The 23,152-nt window shown below is 48.3% G+C and overlaps 1 protein-coding gene across 1 annotated transcript in view; it reads right to left on the bottom strand.

Annotated features, from left to right (window-relative positions):
- Positions 1–23,152, bottom strand: part of trps1 (trichorhinophalangeal syndrome I) — a 100,721-nt gene that overhangs the window by 52,545 nt on the left and 25,024 nt on the right. Inside the window, exons 3-4 of the mRNA XM_076051674.1 lie at positions 2,410–3,075; positions 1,671–1,786 (exon numbers count right to left, since the gene is read on the bottom strand). Coding sequence (XP_075907789.1) covers positions 1,671–1,786; positions 2,410–3,075 — 782 coding nt within the window. The remainder of the gene's footprint in view (positions 1–1,670; positions 1,787–2,409; positions 3,076–23,152) is intronic.

Raw genomic sequence — 23,152 nt, 5'->3', positions numbered from 1 at the left:
GGTTTCTAAACGCAATGACAGAAAAAGAAAGAAGCCAACAGACGATTAAATAAGTGGCTGCGAGATGTTTGCGCAGGATCCGACAAATGAGGCTTGAAACGTCAACTGGATGCTCCAAACGCACTCATTAAAACTTGATTGGCTGTAATTTTGTCTCATTAAGTCGTGACAGATTTGTTAATGTTCCTCAGCTTTGTGTACGTATGAGCAACCGACGGCTATTTCAGATTATTTTCTTTCTTGCAGGATTTGACGCGGCAGAGAATATTAATAGTTAATAATAATTAACCAAAAAAAAAAAAAAAAATCCCGCTTTGACGTGACCCTTGAGCAACAGGAAGAGCTGATGTGTAGTTTATTTTGGCAAGTGGAAGTTGGTGCAACTTTTGACAAGCTACTCCAGGAAGTCTGCAAGCAGAGGGATCATTTGTTTTGATTGAAATATAATATCAGAATCAGTAGGAAATCACATTAATCATTATAGTTGACAAAGTCTATTATGGTACATTTCCAAAGCCGCTGAGCCCTTTTTGGGCAATGAGGGCAGAGACATTCACTTCTTTATACTACAAGTTTTTCCTGAAGTAAAAAAATAAATAAAATAAATAATTAAAAATCTTCCAAAATTGTGCAGCACAACTATTTTTTTTTTTTCAGCCTTGAAACTCCTCCTTTTGTGCGTCTGCTGCCATTCAAATTTGTTTAGGAGACGATGTGCCAGAAAACAGACGTCGATACAAGGTGAAACACACGCCTGCGAGGGAAACTGTCGTCCAACCAGCGGTTCAACCTGCTCCACTCCGCCGTCTATTTCCAGTCGATAAAGTTTTTTGGAACTGGCAGCAGAATCCGACACAAAAACTGCCCAGCAAACTGCTGCGGATTGTTCTGTTCAATGAAGTGTCAGCTCTGAAATTCGCACATTTAGGTAAAAAAATGGTAAAATTCATCACTTTCCATGCATCAGACTTTCTATTTTTTTGTTCAGACTCTAAAGCGTCTTTTACGCAGCACATCTCTGCGCACCATCGGGAAATTCTAACCTGGGTTGATGTCGGGAATAAGTTTGAGAAATTCAAGAAATGTTTTTCCTGAACACGTCCAAAAAGTCCACTCAGTGAGATCTTAGCAGGCAGTTATAATACGCATATCATGTGTATTTTATCCTCACAATCTTCTTTTTTTCCCAAGGCTGCGAGTGGAGCCAGAAACTCCCCGGCGCTCATCAGATATAATAGTCACTTCTGATTTTCTTGTTAACCCAGGGCATTTTTTTTTTTTTGAAGTGAAATGAATTCAAGGCAACATGAGTCAAGAGTTTTTAACAGCTGCAGCTTAAAAGTTTGAACTGGCTAAAAATCTCAAAACATGAATTTTAGGAGCACTAGAGAGGAGTGCAGTCGGAGAGAATGATGCTCATCAAAAGATAAATAATTTCTCTCTCTCTCTCTCACACACACACACACACACACACACACACACACACACACACACACACACACACACACACACACACAAAGTAGCAGTTTGGTCAATTAGAAATAGGGAAATGCCACTTCTCTGGACATACTTGGACTTAAATCTATGCATGTGGCACTCAGGCTGTGTGATCATACACTGTGTCATACACTGCTTGTACACTGTACAGCTCTCGGACCGGTGGTGCTCACCTGGACGTCGTAGGTGCCGTTCATCATGACGCTCCTGAGCTGCTGGCCGTGCGCCTCTCCTCTCGTCTTCCCCGACTCTTTGGCTTGGTTCCTCGGCCCGAGTCCCACCTGCGTGTCTGGAGGCAGCAGAAACCAGGGGGCAGAAGGTTTAGCTTCAAATAGTCAGCTGAACAAAGTCAGAGGAAAAAGGTTTAACATCGTCAGGAGGCATCAGCCGGAAAGAGTTTCTGCTTTTACATTCTGCTGTCTCGGTTTTATATGAGGTGACACAAAAAAAAACGAGGATCTTCAGTTTTGATTTAATTCTAATTTTATCTCTGGACACTTTGAAACCTGCTAGATTGATCCAAGGGAAGTTCAATGAGTAATTGCACAGCTCTTTTACTTAGAGCCACGTTAGGCAGAACTCACTTTGACCAGGTCTTCATATTGGAACAATAAGAAAAGTCCATATTGTATTACTTTAACTAATAAAATATTAGTTAAAGCCTAACTAATATTAGTTAGGCTAACTACCCCAGCCTAACTACCCTCCACTTTGTAGAAACCGTGCATACGCCCTGAGTGATGTCACAAAGGGCCTGGCGCTCTCTTGCAGGTGTTGGCTCTGCCCACTGACACTACCTTGCTTTTTTTCTGTGTGTATTTTTTGATGAAGCAGGAGGTCCAACAAAGTATCTAAAACCCAGATTCTAGGGGAAGGCTGCAAACAGAGGGCTCAATCCAAAGCGTGATTTACCCAGAAGGCCGTGCTGCGGCGCCATGTTGTGCAGGGCCAGGATGTGCGTGTCGAGGGCGGCGTCCTGCCGGGTGCGGTTGTGCAGGCCCAGGTGGTACTTCCTGAAGTGCTTGACCAGGTCGGCGGGGTCGTTGCCGTAGTAGCCGTAGCCGCACACGTTGCACTTGAAGTCCTGGAGTTTGGGGGAGGGGCTGGAGGAAGGGGGTGGGGTCGCCGCCGCCGCCATCGTCTCCTCGCCACCGTCGAGCCGGGGGAGGAGCCGGTGGGAAGGCAACAGGTGGTTCCCGCCCTCCTCCTCCTCCTCCCCCTCCTCCTCAGCCCCCCTCTCGCCGTCCTCCGCCTCCGATTGGCTCTCGGGCCTGTCGGTCAGCGCCGCCCCTCCCCCTCCTCCTCCTCCTCCTCTTCTCGCCGCCCGGTCCTCGCCGACAGACGCCGGGGAGACGGACGAGGACACACACTCCCCCTCCTCCCCCTCCTCCTCCTCCCCTCTGATGCGGTCCGAGGATTCCGGCTCCGACGGCCGGTCTATCCGCTCGGCCTCCGCCCCCACCCTCCCTCCCTCCTCGCCCCCCTCTTCGTCCTCAGCCACCCGCCTCCTCCCCTCTTCCTCCTCCTCCTCTTCGCCTCCCACGCTCCGGATCGGGGGATTCTTCTTCCTCACCATCTCTGCAGGGGAGCGAAAAGAAGAGAGTTGAGGTTCCACTCGATGAGTGTCGATTGATTGATTGATTGATTGATTGATTGAATGATTGATACTTTATTCCTCGAGGGGAAATTCACACATTTCAGCAGTGTACAGAATTAAAAGTATGCAATAAATAAATTAAATTAAATTAAATTAAATCAAAATTAGCAGTTTGTCTGTCATGTGAAGGTGATGCAGACACACGGTACGAAACTCACTCACTCGCTCGCTCGCTCGCTCGCTCGCACGCGCACACACACACACACACATACACACACGCCAATTGGAGGATTTTTGTCTCAATGTAAAAAAAAAAGAATCCCTGAGACTCAAATCTGCGATGATCCTCGACTGCTAAGAAGAAAAAAAATAGGACGAAGGAGAAAGAAACATCCGCAACAAATCAGAAACATCTCAACTGCAAGACATCTATCGGTGCGAGCGTGCACGTGCTCGTGCACGCCACGTCTTTCGTCTCCATTCTTGTGCAACAAAAAGAAAAAAGGAGGGGAAAAAAAGAGGAGGAGGGGAGGCGGGCGGAGGAGGCGGGGAGCGAATCTTTTTATCATTATGGAAACCATTCGTGAGAATCCTCGACACACGACCACATCAAAACTCAAACCATATCAGAGACAGAGGGAGGGCCGGAGGGGAGGAGATAAAGGGTGAGGCGGGGTGAGCCGGGGTGAGATGCAGACGAGGCCGATGGCCGACAGACGGGCGGCCACATCAAACCGCTAGCAACGCATCGCAGAGACGGATTGGGGGGTGGGGGGAGGATGGGGAGGGGCGGCGGCTCTCGCCCAAATTTCTCTCTCCCCCATTTATTCCACAATCGCCTCCTGACGATCTCTCTTTGATACACCCTTCACTTCACTCTGACCCTTGTTTTGAGTCGGAAAGAAGAAAAACAAAGGGGGGAGGAGTAACATATAGGCTGTGGATCCAGCCAGTACATTCATCAAACTGTGTGTGTGTGTGTGTGTGTGTGTGTGTGTGTGTGTGTGTGTGTTTGTCATTTAGACATCTGCATCTGCGAACAAACCAACGGACTAAAAACAAAAAGGACTGATCTTCATTGTCGAGACGTACTGAAAAAGCGTTTGCACCTGCAGTACTCAAACCTGCCATTAGATGCCAATGAATCTCATCAACGGGGCCTTTAAAAAAAAAAAATTAAAAAGTGGTGAAAGTTGCCCGAATTGCTTGATTGATTCCATCAATGAGCACTTTTTTCCCTTCTTCCTGCCTCCATCCTCTCTCCCCTCCCTCTCCCATCTTCCCCCCACCCTCCCCTCCTCCTCCCGCCCCTCTAATCACCACACAAAGCCATCAAATAGCCGAGCATGTGTTTCATGTTAAACCATAATGTTTCTCTTGTTTGAAAAGAGAACAATTGCGGTCGCTCTGTTCACAACAGTCGTGACAGCGAGACAGATACGGTGCGTGCGTGTGCTTGAGTGTGTGTGTGTGTGTGTGTGTGTGTGTGTGTGTTGTGTTGTGTTGTGTTGTGTTGTGTTGTGTTGTGTTGTGTTGTGTTGTGTCTGTGCGCGTGCGCCTTCCCAGCATACTCGTACACAGTCAACCCACTGACCCTCTGGGCTGCTTCTGACTGCCTGTGTCTGCATAGAGAAACAAAACTGCTCACTTTTAGATCGATGCAGTGAATTGGTGAGAGTGCGTGAGTGTGTGTGTGTGTGGGTGTGGGTCCAAGTGTGTTTGTGAGGCTGCAGCATGGCCCGGAACTCTCAAGAGTTCTGGGCAAAAAAAAAAAGTCTGATGGTTATTGACACGAGAGGGTGGAAGGACATAACAAAACAAGACAAAACACACAAACTTCTGGGAGAGAAGGAATGCTGCTGAAAACGCACAATCAGATGAACGCAAACACACGCAAGGGACGCATGAAAAATGTGAAGGAGGACCATGTTTTCAACAACAATGTGGTGTAATCTGGGGGATTAAGACACAAAGAGAGAATAAAACACGCCACCGCAGAAGAAGAAAAACGTCACGGGTCGGGTTCTGCTGCTTTCTTGTCACCCCTCCCTCCTCAGATCCAATTTTCTCTCTGTGGCCTTTTCGACCATTTTTACATTTTTTTTTTCTCTCCTCCCCCTCCCTCCTCCCTCCTCCCCTCCTCCCTCTATCTCCCCCTCCCTCCCGCTCCAGCATACCACTATTAAAATAAAGCAATTTATGTCTGCGAGGGCCCACGCCTAGACCAGCGCTGGCACTCACTGTGTGTGTGTGTGTGTGTGTGTTGGGGAGGGAGAGAGTGAGCTGGGTGTGCGGGGAGCAGAAGAAAATCTCATCTGATGTTCACCACACCCAGTCAGAATTCATCTCTCTCTCTCTCTCTCTCTCTCTCTCTCTCTCTCTCTCTCTCTCTCTCTCTCTCTCTCTTTCTTTCTCTCTCTCTCTCTCTCTCTCTCTCTCGCACTCACACACACACACACACACACAAAGTGGAAAACTACAGATCGTTGTGCCGAAGCTTAAATGCTTACGTGAAAAGGTCGGACTGACTTGACTGCTTCCATCTCATGGCCTGGGGTTTCGACGGCTGAAGTTCCAGCGTCACACCTGTTTTCACACCTTTTGTTTTTTTTATGTTTGCCTGTTTTTCCCACCTGACTTCACAGAACAACACAGTTAGCCCTCTGTTTACAGCGTCTCACTGAATTGGGAGGCTTTGTATCAAAAATCAATCATCTGTGAAAAATGGACGGGGACAAAGAGAAGGCAGTCCCGGAGGGGGAGGGGGGGCAACACCTGGCTGGGGAGGGGGGGGATGAGACCCTTTAATCCATGGATACTATAACCGACTAACGGCTGGTGTTCAGTGATTGGCCAATCAGCCAATGGGCCTCAAACTCAAACTCACTGTCCAACAGTGATTTGACATTTCTTTTGCAAAATGTCAAATCAGCACTTTAGCACCTATATTTATCCAGACTGGACTTCCTGCAGGCGTTGCAGGATGCGGGCGAGACGTGAGAAGGCCGGTCCCACCCCTGTGTTTCTGTCTGTTCATGCTTGTGTGTGTGCGTGTGTGTGTGTGCGTGCGTGTGCGTGTTCCAGTGTCGCTGCGGAGCCCGGCTGCCTGCTCCGGGGCTGTGTGCACAGACGGGAACCATTACTATCAACTGCAATTAGGTACGAGCGACCACAACACGCCGCATAACAACTACTGCTACTCGCTACAATTAGGCCCCCGATGCACCGCAGCCGTCTCCGCGCGCAGCCGGGATAAACGCTGCGCTTTAATCGTTTCCATCGACCGCCGTCAGGGCCGGCGGCGGTGGCGGCGGTGGCGGCGGCGGCGGCAGCGGGACCCTGGCCTATCAGGAGCCACGTCAATGACGACGGTCAACACATCTGCGGAGGTCCGATGGCCCAAGAGCTAAAGTCCATCCTTATCGGGTAAAGCTGTGGACGGGTTGCGCCGATCACCGTCGGCAGAGACGGAATGAGTAAAAAAAAGTGTGCGAGTCAGACCGTTTTCGATGCAAATCCAACATCAGTGTTTTTCTTTCAGACAACATAATTGGACCCCCCTAATGGGAAAATAGATCCTAAACTGTTTTTAATGGGAGACTCCGAGCCGGTTCTCTCCATGATAAATCATAATTAAAGCCATCGCTCTTGATGGATGCGTGAATCGACCACCCCCCTCCCCTCCCCCTCCCCAACGGCCAAATAAAAAAAGAAAAGGAAAGAACGAAAGCGCTTCATGTTTCGTTGGGTTGGTTCTGTACGTTGGACAGTCAGATTTGGATCTTTAGTGAAGCCTTCAACTCCTCAGGCTGTTTGTCCTGCATTGTTCTGCAAGGGGACTAATATCAATGGAGTGTGCAAGCACTGTGTCTGGATTTTGCAGATCAAAAAACATCACCGGAGCTGAAAGAGACAGAGGGAAGTGATAAATGGCAGGCATTTCCATGTTGGCTGCACTGGCTGCTAATCGGCTTGCAAGATTGATTGATACTTTTTCCCACCACGACTTTAAACTGTTCCTTCTAAGATATGCGCTGTTCACCTGGGAAGCATGCCTGACACGGTGGCTTATCAGTTCATCTGGAACCACCAGGCGAACAACTCCCACTCAATCATTGCTGCATTTTTACTTTCATTATTATTCTTCCTCTGCTTTGCTTTGTCTCTTTTTTTTTTTTTTTTTTTTTGGGGGGGGAGATACTCTCAAAAAAAGGCAGTCTGAGAAGATTTGCGGAAAAGCACAATTGGCAAAGCAAAGACGAGAGCAGGGTGAGAGGAAGTAAGGACTGACTGCGGAAGAGGGGAAGTGAGACGGAAGGAGAGCAGCTTCTCAGAGGGGAGGGGAAGTTGAGACAGGTGAGAGTTTATATACTTATTTAATTTGAAAAACCAAAGGCAGCCTGTCAGCGGGGCAAAGTAGGAAGAGGGGGGAGAAAAACAACAGAGGGGAAAAGCAGATAAGCCTCCACATACTAACGAGTGAAACATCAAGTCTGGAGCTTAAGAACTCCAAACAATCTCCAACTTCAACTAACTTTAAGACCCGCCGCTGAAGAAGTTAGTTTAGGAGGCGCATGCGTGGCTGTTTACAGTCACATTATGACTTAAAGGCAGTAAAAAGGCCAATCAGCACTCAAACGCTTGAGGAAAATGCAAGACGGAATCAGATGGATCACGCTAGCAATGTTTTCCAACCCATTTGCTTGCTCCACTTTCCAGAAAAGGTACGCTAAAACCAGCAGCTCTCGAAATCAGTCCGTTGTGATGTCACCAAGGGCAACAATTTCTCCCCCAGTTTCTTGCCTGCAGCAAGGCGTTGGCTCCGCCTTGTTTTCTTCTCCTTTCGAATGCGTGGAAAGACAAAAGGCAGCAATCTTAGCAAGGAGCGGTAAACACAGGGCTAAGTGTTCTCACTGTTTCTTTGGAGATGGTTTGGGATCAATTATTGCGTGAGGCTGCCAGGTTGCCAGTTTTGGCAGAACCCTTCTTTTTCATTTAATATTTTCTTTCTGGAATAATTATGTTTATTCGCGACCCGTTCCCTCGCCTTCTGCTGGACAAAATTACTCAGCGACTAATTAAAAAGCTCAAAGTCACCTTTGCAGCGCGTGGCACAGTGTTCCCGTGTGCTGCCACACGTGTGACTTTTCTCATGCACACAATAACCAGCAGAGAAACTAGAAACTATTTCACCGCAAATGTCAGTTTATCAGAAGGGGCAAATGTTTACCAGTTGCTCCTCGCTCTCGTGTGGGTGTATTAAAAAAACTAACAAAAGAAACAAAAAAAACCCACAGAGGTCACGGCCCGAGACCTGCGACACGCGACTTCCTGCGCCAAAAAAAGGGTTTTCCCAGCAGGGAGCTGACAGACGCCGCCAGCTGTTATTGTTGTCGAAAATGTCAAGGCTTTCAGTGCTGTGTTGTGTCACTCAGCGCCCATATTTCTTTTTCCCACCCACCCCCCTCCGCTGTGTGAAAAAAGTCACAGAGTTTTAACTTCAAAGGAAAGAAAAAAAAAAAAAAAAAGGAACGGTCTCAGGAGCAGAAGACGTTGCCTCGGTGGGGACGGCAGCGCGAGCTGCGAAAGAATCACTGGACTATCATGAAAGCGCGCACGTGATCTCTCCGTCTTTTTGTTTTTAGCAGCCGCGCAGACAAAACAGTCAGCCGGCGTCTATTTAGAGCCGCAAGTTAATAATAGGAATCAGCCACGAGGGCGAAAGGCGGCTGAAACGCCGAGCTAATCGTTCGGAGCAGCGAGCGTTCGGAGGGGAGACGGAGCTGCTGCTGCTGCTGCTGCTGCTGCTGCTGCTGCTGCTCCTGCTGCTCCTGCTGCTGGAACCGATCATGCAAACTGCACAGGGAACGAGGGGGGAGGGCGACCTGGGGGGGGGGGGGGGGTGACGTAAAATTTGCAGGGAGACGGACGCCGTCCACCTGCCATTTTAACAGCGAGAGGAGCGAGGTGTGTTTTCCCGCCGAGGGCCCTGACCAGTGGCAGGAGCCCCACTGTTCCCGCACAGAAACTCCTCAACTGCTCCACTGTGGTGCAGCAGGAGGCTCCGTGCGCCGCCGCTGACACGGCTCGAGCGAATCGCACACACACACACACACACACACACACACACACACACACACACACACACACTCAGTCTCATTTGTATTGGGGCAGCGGCACGCAAAATATGACATCTTAAATGTCAAACTTAATCCGAGGTTCACATTTCAATTCAGCAGATGCCCTTGTTGCGAGTCAGCCGGCCTCCCTCCCTCACCCCCCTCCTCCCCCCCGCCAAACTGCCTCCTTCTTTTGTTTCCAAGATTTGCTTTCTACACATACTCACACACGCACTCACACACTCCTGCCTGCCGCTGCACCTCGCTGGCTGTCCCATCCTTCACTTTCTCAGTTAATCTCCAACTCGACTCAGACGGCAGCAGCTTTCTTCACACTGCGCCCCCTGCTGCCGGCAGGCCGCCACTGTCCCTGCCTGCCGCCTGACCTGGCCTCTTCACTCGCTCATGCCATACTCGCTGTGACTCTTCAAGATCTCACTCGTTCTCTCAAGCAAGAAACCATGCAGGAGCCGGTGCCGCAAGAGGAAGAGGAAACTTCAGAAGCGACCGCTCGTCCGCCCGGCCGCTGCTGAAGAGCCTCGCTGACGTAGCGCAAGAAGCATTTTTTTTTTTTTTTTTTTTTTATCACAAACGGACTGTGATTTCTCTTTAGAAGAACGTTAAGCAGCACCGAAGACTTTTTCTGAATGCCACAACATATCCGCCTCATTTCTAGCTGGCTTTCCCAGGAGTTTGGCTAATACGCAGCAGACTTGCTGGCAAATAGGAAGCCAAGCTCCCTGGCCAACAAATCCGATGAGTTGTCAATTTTGTTGTCCAATCACTGCTATGGTGACCTCTTCACAACATGGATCAGTAACAGAAAAACAAAATCAATAATCTTGGAAACTCTTTTGCTCAAAAATGCACGCTGAATGAGGATCTTGCAAAACGACCTTTCCAAACTCTTTCTATGGGCTCTTTACAAGGCGGACGAGTTTACATTGATTTTTTTAAAAGATGCGGGAAATTTTTCGTCCAGAACGCCAGGTCGCGTGTCAGCGAGTTTACGTTCCGACATGATACAAATCCGAGGCGACTGAAAGACAGGCTCTGCGTCTCTCTTTTTCTTTTTTTTTTTTTTTTTCTTGTTGAAGATCACAAAACAAGAGCAGTCACAACCCGACAAACTGGGGGCGGCATCCATCACTAACACACACAAAAAACACACACAAAGCCAGTTGCCTCCTCCCCCGCTGGCCCGCAAACTTTATTAAAAGAACATTACAGAAGTCTGACCTTGAGTAGCGACACTGGATTAGTCTGCCACACGGGGGTCCTGGAAGCGTGCGTGTGTGTGCAAGAGTGTGTGTGCGAGTGTGTGTGGCACTATGCAGGAGGGCTGTTTACCCCTTCGGGTACTTCGAGACACAACGCTGGTTCGCACCACTTCCACACAGACATAAACACACAAGAGGGAGTCGGGTCAAAGTCATTGAGTTCTTTTTTGCTACCGAACATCCTGTTGGATTTGTTTGGGTTTTTATTTCTTTTTAAAGTCGGGACTATTTCTTGGCCACAGGGTGGGGAACGCTGCACGGAACATACGGCTGCTAACGAGCTCTATAATGTCTCTTGCCTCACAACAATAAGACTGGAAATTAGGGGTATCGCACGGCTTCTAAGTTGCCGTTCCCGTGCGCGTCATATCAGGCAACCTGTGGCAGCGACGCGGAGAGACGCAGCTCACTGATTGGCTGGATCCACATAGAGCCAAACGACTCATCACACCGATCACAGTGAGGATTTTTTTTTTTTTTTAAGATTCCTTTTGTTAGATGGACTTATCACCCGCTGCGAAAATACAATCTGTATGTGTGTGTATGTGTGTGTGTCGGCCTGTTGCAGGCGAAGCGAAGCGAAGGAGCTGCCAGAAGGTTGCTGGTTCACTTCCCAGCGGGGCAATAAAGGCCGAGGGGATAAATCAGCATTACCGAGCGCGCAGATACGCAAATCCAAGCTGCTAGTCCCAATAATAAAGGCATGTGCACTGCAGCCAACACACACACACACACACACACACACACACACACACACACACATGCATGTATTGACACTCACACACAGGAACACTCATCATAAATCATCAACATTTATGCATTCTGGGCGTGTGCAGGTGTGTGTGTATGTGTGTGTGTGTGTGTGTGTGTGTGTGTGTGTGTGTGCGCGTGTGTGTCTGGAACTTTTCAGAAATTTGTATCGTTTTAGCAAAATAGTTAAAACAGGAGACACACACACACACACACACACACACACACACACACACACACACACACACACACACACACACACACACACACACACACACACAGACTATATATCCCTTCTGCTATTTCAATAATCTGTGACCTGAGAGTTTATAAGATTCAATAGTCTGGCCTCTGGAATGACTGTCTGGATTTCAACTTTACACACACACACACACACACACACACACACACATTAGCACACAGACAGAGCAGAGCTCTAAGGAGCGTAGCAGGGGAGCTGTGAATCTGTGTGTGTGTGTGTGTGTGTGTGTGTGTGTGTGTGTGTGTGTGTGTGTGTGTGTGTGTGTGTGTGTGTCTGTGGGAAGCATACCATGTGTGTGTGGTCACGTCTCAGAAAAAGCTGCTTTTTTTTTTTAACAAACGGACCCCTGACTCGTCGATTCTCTCTGCGATGATCTCACCTGCACTCATACTTATTTATTTATTTATTAAAAATGTGTATATATGCAAAAAAAAATTAAGAAAAAAAAAATCAATGTGTCCTGGCGCGGTGGAGGGGGTGCAGCGGGGACGAGGAGAATCTCATTTGTAACTTTGCTGATAAATCACTGTCATGGTGCAGCGCACTGACACACACGTACACGCATGCACGCACACACACACACACACACACACACACACACACACACACACACACACACACACACACACACACACACACACACACACACACACACGTTTGGGAAACACACACAAGTACAACCAGTGCCAGGTGAGTGTCTGACACACAAACAGTTTTCAAAGGTTCCATAATCAGGTTACTCTTATTCAGTAAAACAAAAACAGACACAGGTAGGTACACATTTACGTTGGTTGCAGCTAAACATAACAAATAATAAATTCAGACATGCATGAAAAAGACCAGATTTGAGCAACCACTTTTTTTTTTTTTTTTTAAATCCAAGCAGATGATTTCAGTTTTATTTGGTTGAATTTCAATACACCTGGGAAACCTGAGTCTGAAATCCTTTTTTTTCTTTTTCTCTTTTTTTCTGATAACTGCGTGTGTTTAGATGGTGCTTCAATACAATAAAAGCGTTTGCACACTTGTGATCAGCGCTTCGTTCTGTTTCCTCGGTGTTCAGTAGCCAGTGACAAAAATATTAATTCCCATATAATTAAACATATGGTTGTATCAGCGGGGCATTTTTCAAACACAATGAATACACAGGTACTTTTTCTAATAGAGAGTCATCAACCATTACAATCACATTGTCCCAGAGGGCTTCAGTCAGAATAAAACGACTCACAATTGCCACTTTTAAAGTGTAGCACTATCAGTTTGTAAAATACAAAACAAAATATTAATCTGTTAAAAAACAATCCAGTTCATTCAGTTCATACAAAATCAGGGTAGACAACACAATAAACCTCAGCCTTGTGGTGGGGAAGACAAAAAAATCACTTCACACACACCTCAAATAGAAAAATAAGCTTTTGTACTTAAAAAATAATAGGACGAAATGAAAATTGAATTTTAAAAAAAAAAATCACTTTTAAAGTTCACTTTATTGACTAAAACTATTTTAAAAGGCACCAAACAATATGTGACACATCTGCAGCTACCGGAAGGAAACGAAGCAGCGAGCGGTTTCTGGCCAGACGCCCAGCGCTTTTCTTTCTGTCTCGCTTCCTTTTTCTTTAGGAAACGGCGCTACCGTCAGTCTCGGATTATTGATTTGTTGTGAAACTATCAGAACCGAGGGCACCACCGAGGGCACGATAGACACTGACAGACGCTGAGAGACAGTCGGCGGCGACGCATGGTGCACCTGAACGCAGCACGGAGAAAATGTTCCTTTCATACTTCGAGACTAAAAAACTCACAAAGGCAAAAAAAGAAAAGTTTCATCTTTGGAAAGTTTCCCATCTCGTCTGCAAAGCCACCTCGTGACATCCAAAGCAGCGTTTTCCCCCTGCCCATGACTGATAACATGACTTTGTAATTATGAAGTCCAGGGATTATCTGACAACTTTATTATGAACTCTTCCCGTCTTGCTTCAGGCTGTGATTCTGCTGCCGAGACCAGCCAATAACTTGGAGTCTGGCGGAGGGGGGAGGGGCTAACTGGTCAGAATGAAAACAGTGCGGCGGTGGAGTCTGAGGAGGCTCAACCTTGAGGGGATATTGTGCTTATTATGAGCAACTGAGGCTGAGCTCTGAAGACGAGTCGGAGGATTGAAACAAGCTCCAAACAGCAACTTCTGAAGATCTGAATTCAGCAAAATCAACCATAAGACACGGTTCTTTGATGACATTTTACTGTTTTTTTTCCACTTACAGGTCCTGTATTAAGATTTTTAGAAATCATCTGAGACTCCTTTCTTACACTATTACCTATTCAAAAAGCATTTAAGCCCTTTGTTTGCAGCCTTCTGATTAAAAGGATCCAGTCTTGGATCTTGGATCTTCCCTCGTTTGGGAAAGAGACTAAAAAAAGTCTCAAGTCAGGTCTCAGAAGGCAGAGCCAACACGGTCGGTGAGGGAGCAGCACCCTTTGTGACATCACAGAGGGTGGGCTTCTAGAACTGTGTTTTCGCAAAGAAAGAACTGAAGAAGTGGACGGTTCAAGTCTGAAAAATAACGGCAAAGTGGTTTTTGCAGAATGTGACACTGGCAGTCGACTTCTACTGCTGCGTGTGTGTGTGTGTGTGTGTGTGTGTGTGTGTGTGTGTGTGTGTGTGTGTGTGTGTGTGTTTCAGGGTGGGGGGAGTGCAGAGGACACCTGACAACTTCCTCCCCACTTCCTGTGATCAGAGCTCAGGGTTTGCCTTAGGACAACCAGGAAATGAGACACTCACTCCCTCACTCGCTGGCTCGCTCACTAACTACTAAAAACAAAGCAGCGGGCAACTTAAAGGAGCAAAAACAGGAAGTACGGAAACTTTCCGATTTTAATGAGGACAAAGAAAAAAAAATTCTAAAAATTCTATTTATATGTGTTACTCATTTTTCCCATCATGTTTCTATTATTCACCTGAAAGCATCATTAATATCAACGTTGGATTTCTAATCCAGCAGTCAAACGTTCACTTTGTAAAAAAAGATTTTCTCAATAAAAGTGCAAAGAAGACCCTGCACGTCGGCACCATGGTCACTGTGGTGACTCGTGTGTTTTCATGTTTTCTTTGCCAGTGTTTTCACACACACATGCACTCACACACACACACACACACACACACACACACACACACACACACACACTTGTCTGTGGGAGCAGATAGGGTCTTGTCTGTGGACACGCACATGCGAGCACATGCACAAGTGGAGGACACGGAGACAGTTTCGAGGAGCCCCGAGGCCTCAGTCTGAGCTTTCATTTCCTCTATCCTGAAACACACACACACACACACACACACACACACACACACACACAGGGACAGACGGTGCTAGCGGATGGTTACGAGACCCCTGTCCTGCCCAGAGGGACAGTGAGGGGACATGGAAGTGTCTGCTGAGGAACTGCTGCAGGTCTATAAAGGCAGCGAGAGCCGCTACTGCAGTTTAAGGAAATCCTCCGTCTCATGTTTTTATTGTACTTTTTATTTTTTTTACGTGTACTATCAAAGTTTCTGTGTATATACTGGTGTGTGTTCTTCACATACTCTCGTCTTCACTTACCCCCCCCCCCCACACACACACACACACACACACACACACACACACACACACACACACACACACACCCCTTTCTTTCCGGTGCGAAGGGAAGTTGCAGGTTGTTGCAACATCACAACAGTGTTTGAGATAAAAGCGACGCACGTAGACACACAACTTTGACTTAAAAGAGTTTTTTTTTTTCTTTTTTTTTTTTTTTTTGGTTGTTGTTGTAAAGTCTGCAACCCTGCGAACGGACCTGTATCAAACAAACTGCGAGTGCTTGTTCTTATTTCTTCCATGTTTGAAACAGTGAAGCGGGGTCGGATCCTCTCGCACGTCCAGTCCCACAGCATGCGTATAAACCTTACAAAATTGAAAAAAGACAGAGGGAGAGTGAGCTCTGTTGCCGCGGCTCCGTGCAAATAATCTCACTGTAGACGTCAAACCAAACCACTGGTTTGTCGCTGGGTGAAAATTTGATTTCGCCCTAGCGAAACAAAGTGGACGAGGACGTGGCTGCTTCAAAGAGCTCGCCGACAGCCACTTTTTCACTTTTTCTGGTCATAAAAAAATAAAAAAACATGCGCTCGGGCTGCACTGCCTGGTCCAAAGGCCTTTGACTTACACGGTTTCACACTCTTGTTCTGTCTCTCACCTCACATCCAACTGTGAGTTCCGAGGCGCCATAAACTGAAATCGATCGCCTGCGATGCAGATCCGTCTTTACCAAAGAGCGGTCGGCCTTTTTTTCTTTAGAAAATTTTCTTTGGCTTTTCAGTCTATGTTGTCGTAACGCGACTGCTCTGGAAACCTTTAATTGCCAGGTTGCAAAACACCCTGGACCACGACTGAGAATTTTATTTTTATTTATTTATTCATTTATTTTAAAGGTCCAGTGTGTAAAATTTGGCGTGATTTATATTTTTTTTAAATTGATAAAAGTTTAACAAGTTTATACTTGCAGCACAATAAAAGTAACTTTCTTTTCCTACCCTTCGAACGGTTCTCATACGTATAAGAACTTACATAGAGCAATAAGGGTCTTGGCACAGCGGACCTTGAAAACAGCCTCCCTGGCAGAACTAACACCTGTGTGGAAAACTCGCTTCGACATCAGCTGCCTTCTTTTGGCCGTATTCTAAGAAAAACGCTGCAGACCGTCCGCTGTCCAGCAGTGAGCACGTGCACGACGCAGCAGCGCAGGAAAAAAAAAGGGGGGGGCTCCCACAAATAAACGACTCGCAGCTTGTTTTTTAAAGGGTCGAGCGGAGATGCGTCCCCTCCCTTTACAAGTCTGGCAGAAGCGCAGCGGCTCCCGCCCGCAGGCACGGCGGGCGTGTCGGCCTCCTAAGCCTTCACGGCTTGTTGACAAAGCAGGCGCAAGTTGTGAGAGACGCACGTCGTTGCACCTTTACGGGAGCCGAGCCGAGCAGAGCCGAGCGCCACGGGGCGGGGCGAGGAAAAGAAGTTGCAGATCGTGCAAAAGCAGAAAGAGCTTCGGGGCGAGGCAGAGAAGATGTGTCAAGACATTGAAGAGGTACATAATGGGAGAGATAAGGGACTAAGTTATCTGTTCCACAACCTGTTTGACAGGGCGCTTAACGAGCTCTGCCTTGAACTGCAGCAGCAATCTATTTCAAAACTAAACAAACACACACAAAATTCTGATCATTGTTTCCCATTTGAGGCTGCACACAATGACACTGTCCAGGTATTTGTCTGTGTCCTATGCTTGTCATTTCAAGCAGAGCAGCCTTAGCTACAACAAATAAAATAAAATCAAATTAATAAAGTTTTTTTCCTAGTGTTACAGAGTTAAGAGTCAGCGTTTTGGGATATATAGTTGAAGTCTTAATTAGTGCTCTTACTTTGAAATCTCCTCAAATTTGGCGCAATGAAAGGTCCCACATTCTGCTTCTTTTCATCAATAATCGTCCCCGATGGTCAGATCTTGGAAAGAGACATTCGCTGACTCATTTGTGAGCGCAGCGTGTTATCGTACGGGGCCGAGGCTACCCACAATGCAACTGTCTGCCCAGCCAAAAACTGCCCGGAGCCGGGTCAGAAGATCGTATCGCTCAGGAGGATGTGCCAATATTTACGCTAGCTTTTTCCAAAGCTAATAGTGCCGATTCATCTCTGAGCTCGTTGCCGGGCGGGAGGGGAATAAAAAAATCTATTGTGCGATAGCTATCAGCATGAAAGCAGCGACAAAGCCCAACACGCCCACATCTTGACAGTTCTGTCCAAACTCATCTGCCGCCCCCGAGCTCGAGGCGGAAGAGAAGGAGGAGGTGGAGGAGGAGGAGGAGGAGGAGGAGGCCGAGTCATCCGAAGCATCGGGGACTCTGGCCTGGCAAACTAGGTCAAAGAATTAGCAGCGATTCAGGTGTGGATCAGCAACAAGGGCGAAGGTATGTAATCTTTAGTTCTCACGCCCAGCTAACCGCTGCCGCCGCGGCCCAACCCAGCCCAGCGCACCCCGCGCACCGGCGGCGGCAAGCACGGGCGCGCAGCGATCGCACGCAGCGTATCTCACGGCGACCGACGACGCCCCAAAAAAAAACAAAGAAGGAGAGAAAAAAAAAGTCCTTTCATCTCTGGTGCTGTGCCCCGGCCCCGCCCTCCGTCCTTTCTATCTCTTCATCCCCCTTTCTGTTCATCTCGCTAATCCTGCCCTCATCGACGCCGAGCCACAACGACAAAAGCAGCGGTGCCCCGCTGCCAAGGCTCTTTCTTCCTCTTCCTCTTCTCTTCTTTAAGCCTTGACTGACGACTGGCATGTTCAAAAAAAAATAACTCTTTCCCACCTCTTGTTAATGATGTAGAAAGTCAAATATACATGAGCATCAACAAGGGAATTACTCAGAGGTATGACAGGCCTCTCTCTCTCTCTCTCTCTCTCTCTCTCTCTCTCTCTGTCTCTCTCTCTCTCTCTCTCTGTCTCTCTCTCTCTGTCTCTCTCTCTCTGTCTCTCTCTCCCTCCCTCCCTCCCTCCCTCTCTCCCTCTCTCTCTCTCTCTCTCTCTCTCTCTCTCCCCCACCCTCCAGCAGGCTATCTCGCTCCCGTCCATCAATCAGCACTTCGGCTGCACCCGACGTATCCGCGGCGCTGTTTGCTCCATCGCCCTCCAGTTGCAGGTTTGTGCGCAAATGTGACCGCAATCGTGGCGACAGTTCAAATCAGAAAAGTCTCCAAGGCATGAAAACTGTAAAAAAAAAAAAAAAAAAAAAAGGGAGAGAAAGAAAGAAAACCCTCTGCAGATGTTTGACAGCGTGCATGACGCGGCCGCTCGTGTTCTGGCCTTGATTTGTGCGTGCGGAGCGGCGAGGCCGTCCGAGCTCAGCTGATTTTTTTGCGGCCGTTCCGCCTCCAAAAAAAACCCCAAAACCCGAATCTGCCCAGCGGCAGTTTTTCTTCTTTTGGAAAAAAAAAAAGAAAAAAAAAGTGGCGAGCTGAAGGGGAGATCCTCAGCTCACCTCCTCCCTCCGCCCTCCTCACCCGGACGACTTGTTATCCTTTACCTCTCAACTTGTCAAACCTGCGACTCTGCATGTTTCTGGATGTGTGCCTCGCGACGGGCCCTAATCTGTGCAATAACACGGCGAGCACGTCGCGCTGTGGGGAACAAGAAAAAAAAAAAAAAAAAGAGTCTCTCTAAGAAGACAAAGAGACCAATAATGAATTTGGCGTGATAGTAACAGGAAGAGCCGCCGGGGGCCAAACCAGAGCCAGCGGAAGAGATTATTTAGCGTCATTTTTTTTCTTTATTTATCTCTCGTACACGAAGGTCACCGTAATTCACACCGCCAGGCCGGGCCGCTTCCTCATGACATTTCTGCATGTGCCGACTCGGGTGTTCTGTGGACCTCGGCGACGGAAGAGGAGCTATAGGAAGGGAAGATGAGGCGGAAGAGTGGAAGAGAGGAAGATTTACACGCCAGGGAGACGAGATGTGAATTCATTGCCTTAAAAGCAGCTCCGAGTCAAACAGTGATGATAGGAATCAGACGGGGCACGCACACACACTCTGTCTCGCACACACACACACTGGGAGTTTACTTTGAACTTCTTTGTTCAGATAAATAGCTAAGAGGTCTTGTGTTACAGTTGTGTGTGTGTGTGTGTGTGTGTGTGTGTGCAGGAGAAAGTGTGACGGCCGGCCCGGGAGTTTCCACACACGTCATTTCCTCTCCGAGCTCCTTGTCTGCATTAAATTCCACCTTAAGGAGCCTTTTTTTTAATGGCCTGCGGAACACATGTTTTAGCGTTGCAAAAGAAAAAGGAAACGCCGAGATTCTCACATTTCAATCTTCGCTCCGTTTCCACCCCAAGAGTCGGAATTGCCTGCGTTGGAAAATGATTAACGCCGTCAAACCCGGTTAAGACAAATCATTTTCACCGCCGACGTCTGACACTTTCAGAGCCGCCCCGCCTGATTGGTCTTGTCTTGTCTGCAGGAGAATTAATGGAATATCAGATGTCAGGGTTGGTTACAGGAAGCAGCCGTCACTCGTCAAACTCCAGCCACTTTGGTTTTTGGGGCACTGATTTTTAAGAGAAGAAGAAAGAAAGAGGGGAAAAAAACAACGGCAGCCCGTGGAACATGTGCCAAGAATTCCACAAATGGCATAAAAAGGAAAAAAATATTTTTTTTCTCTAATGTGTAAACATCTTTTGATTCTCGGGAGCTTCTTGCACCGCTGCCATGAGTCATTCTGCAGGAGAAATGTCTCAACAAGTGTTGGACGGGTGGCCAAGAAGAAAAAAAGAGGAACCTTTGCTCCTCTCATAAGAGAAGAAGAAGAAGAAAAAGAAGAAGAAAATAAAGCAACAATGCCAACATCTGGTCACAATTCTTAGTGTCTCTGGTCGCTGGACCCGATGACTTGCGGGCAGCAGAGTCTGTTTGGTCTGCAAGCGGAGGAGATTAGAAGGAGACTTGAGTAAACACTTGATGCACTTAATAGGAGAATGTCGGAGGGCCGAAACCGGAGACGACCGGCGCTGCTGCATCGCCGCTGCATCGCCGCTGCGCGAAGCACTCCGGTGCCATTCTGTGCATAGTTCCAGAGGGAAGCTGCGAACTGGAGTTACCCCTCCCTACCCAGCATCCTTTGCAGGCCGCTTGCACGAGGGCCTGACGAGCGCTGATGTTTAGACGAGTTTTCAAATCGGAGGTGAGGAAGTGTTTTATTTTTGGTTTTCGTGCGATGGGCAAAAAGTCAAAAATAAAAATGTTGTGGGTTCGAGTCCCAGAACTTTTCTGAGTTTGCAGGTTCCCTGGTTTCCTCCTACAGTCCAGAGAGTCCGGAGACTGTCCGCAGGTGTGAGTGACCTCGACCAGGGTGTGACCCCGCCCCCTGTGACCCTGAGAGCAGGACAAGCAGTGCTGGCGAGAAGACGGACAGACAGATGGACAGAAAGCAAAGGAGGGACGGCAAAGGAACAGAAGAGGCCTCTTCTTCATCATGGCCAACTCCGAGACCTTCCTCCCAAACAGCTCGTCTCCTCTGCGACTGTCGTGGCCACGAGCAAGGCAGCAAATCCCAAGCAAGCTCTCTGGCGGCAGGGCGGCAATTTACCGGAGGGAGAGAGAAAGAGAGAGAGAGAGAGAGAGAGAGAGAGAGAGAGAGGGAGAGAGAGAGAGAGAGAGAGAGAGAGAGAGAGAGGGACGATCGATGGCGTATCACGAGATGCCTGTGAGCTGGAGTCACCAATGTTTCCACGCCTCGCCTCACCACAAAACACCCCGGTGGCAAATTATCCGCGTCCACCCCCCCCCCCTCCCCCTCCACCGGCTCCCTCTGTCCATGTGGCACTCTCCGAAAGCGCTTCCCTCGCTCCTCCTGCCCTATTATGGACATCACAGAAATGCACCACCGAGTGGCTGTCAGGGGCGACTCGCAGGGCTTTCTGATTCACTGGCCGTCCCCTCCCGCCCGCCTGCGCATGCCGTGTGCGCTAGATAGCAGATAAGGGCCATATTTAAACAGCACTTGAAAGCCAGAAATGTAAATGTTTACAAGTCGCCGCCGAGCGCAGACCATATCAAGATAGCGGAGGCAGAGCCGAGGAGAGGTGGTGGTGGTGGGGGTTGGGGGGGGGGGGGGGCTGCAGGGACCAGGTCGATTCAAAGAGGAAGGATCGCAGCATCGGGAAGTGACTGGAGTTCCTTCGAATGTGGTGCTGATTGTGACTAAGCACCAAAATCAACTCAAACAGACGATAGAATCTGAATCAACCTTCTCTGCGCGACTCGTTTAGAAAAACTCGGGGAAGTCCCAACGACGAAAAGTCAACAAAGTTCACAACGCGAGGCGGAGAAGGTCCCACCTTCTGCAGCAACTTCGCCTCTTTTCAAGTCTTTGCTTTTTGAAACCAGCTCCTTGTGATGTCACAAAGGGGCCCCAGGGGGGCTCTCCCCGGTTACTACCAACTACCCCAGACAGGCAGCGCTTCAAGGACACCTCGCTGGCGTGTCTGCTCCCTTCCAAAGGACAAAACCGAAGAACACTGGCAAGGAAGGAAGGCTGCAAACAGAGGGCTAAATATGCAGTTGTCATCGTTTTTTGTTTTTTTTCCAGGAGATCTGTTTATCTTTGGGCTAAACCCTTCACTCCCTGAAACACAGAGCGCTCGAAGAGCACTCGTGCACGCGCTTGAGCGCACGCTCCAGTGTCCCCCCGCCCCCCAGAGCGCGTGCACGTGGGGCGAGCGCGCACGGGTGAGTGATTCCCAGCAGAGGGTCGTTAGCTCGGGCAGTCGTTACCGCAGCCCCGAGGTTCGAGCCAATTAAACTAAATAAATGACAGGCGAAAAGGAAAACAGACAAATGGAAAACAGAGGGAAATAAATACATAAAATAATAAAGGGGCGAGAGTGATTAGCCTGTCCGCTCTCATTATTCAGACTTACGTCCCGGCTTATTGTCGATAATGACACAAGACGTTGGAACGGATGAAGAAAAAAAAAGAGAGAGAAAAAAGAAGGCGGGCGATCGTTGCGCCCGTCGACACGCGAGGCAGCAACAAGTACGGCAGAAACGTCAACAAGGAGGCGAGAGGGAGAGAAAAAGCTTGTAAAGGCCACGAGGGACGATGAGAAAAAAATCATAATTCGAGATTAAGTGAATAAAAAGACGAGCAGGAGGAGGAGAGAAAAGAAGTGGTGTGTGTGTGTGTGTGTGTGTGTGTGTGTGTGTGCGCGCGAGAGAGTCTGGTATTTAGCGTAGCCGTTCCTGCTCCCCTCAAGATGTTATTGTTTTTACAGCTTCACCCTGGGCAGAGCAGACCACTGCGCGCACACACACACACACACACACACACACACACACACACACACACACACACACACACACACACACACACACAGACGCCTAAAGGGGGCCTTTTCTCCCACATTGGGCCATATGGTGCAGACAGGCGCACGGAAACAATTCCCTAAAAACAACACACACTCTACACTTAGATGCATGCCCCACACACACACACACACACACACACACACACACACACACACACACACACACACACACACAAGACAGTAAAAACCTTCTGAATGAATAGCTGCCTTGTCCAGTTGGGTGCAGATGACAAGTCAACCTGCCACTCCTGAAGTCATCAAACGCATCATAAAGAAGTCAAACAACAACAACAACAACAGCAGCAAGACTGAGGATTCTGGACATGAACTCAGAATAAAATGTGTCAGTCGGCAGCCACAAAAATCAGCAAATCAAACAGTGACTGTTTCATGTATGTGGCCTCCGATTATGATTCCTAATGTTTTTTTTTTGTTTTTTTTCACAGGTTGAATGGCAAGTCTATCAGCGGTTAATTGCAGCGCTTGCGGTGCTCCAGACTGCCACAGGGAGATAAATGTGCCCGGGACGTATCTGATTTCTCAGCGACTCCTACAGTAAGCGGAAAATGAATTCTACATCTGGGAGTCCAGCGCTGATTTGCCTCAGTCGGTCTTGGCCGCCGCGCGATATTGTAAAGGAGTTAAGAGCACGAGCGGCGCGGCGGCGGCGGCGCTGGGAAAGCAGAGGATTGGAGAAAAAAAG

This window comes from Nelusetta ayraudi, unplaced genomic scaffold (assembly GCF_046127955.1).
Source record: "Nelusetta ayraudi isolate G7.1 ecotype Tasmania unplaced genomic scaffold, CSIRO-AGI_Nayr_v1 ptg000135l, whole genome shotgun sequence".
Taxonomy (NCBI): domain Eukaryota; kingdom Metazoa; phylum Chordata; class Actinopteri; order Tetraodontiformes; family Monacanthidae; genus Nelusetta; species Nelusetta ayraudi.
This window is presented reverse-complemented; position numbering and strand designations above follow the sequence as displayed.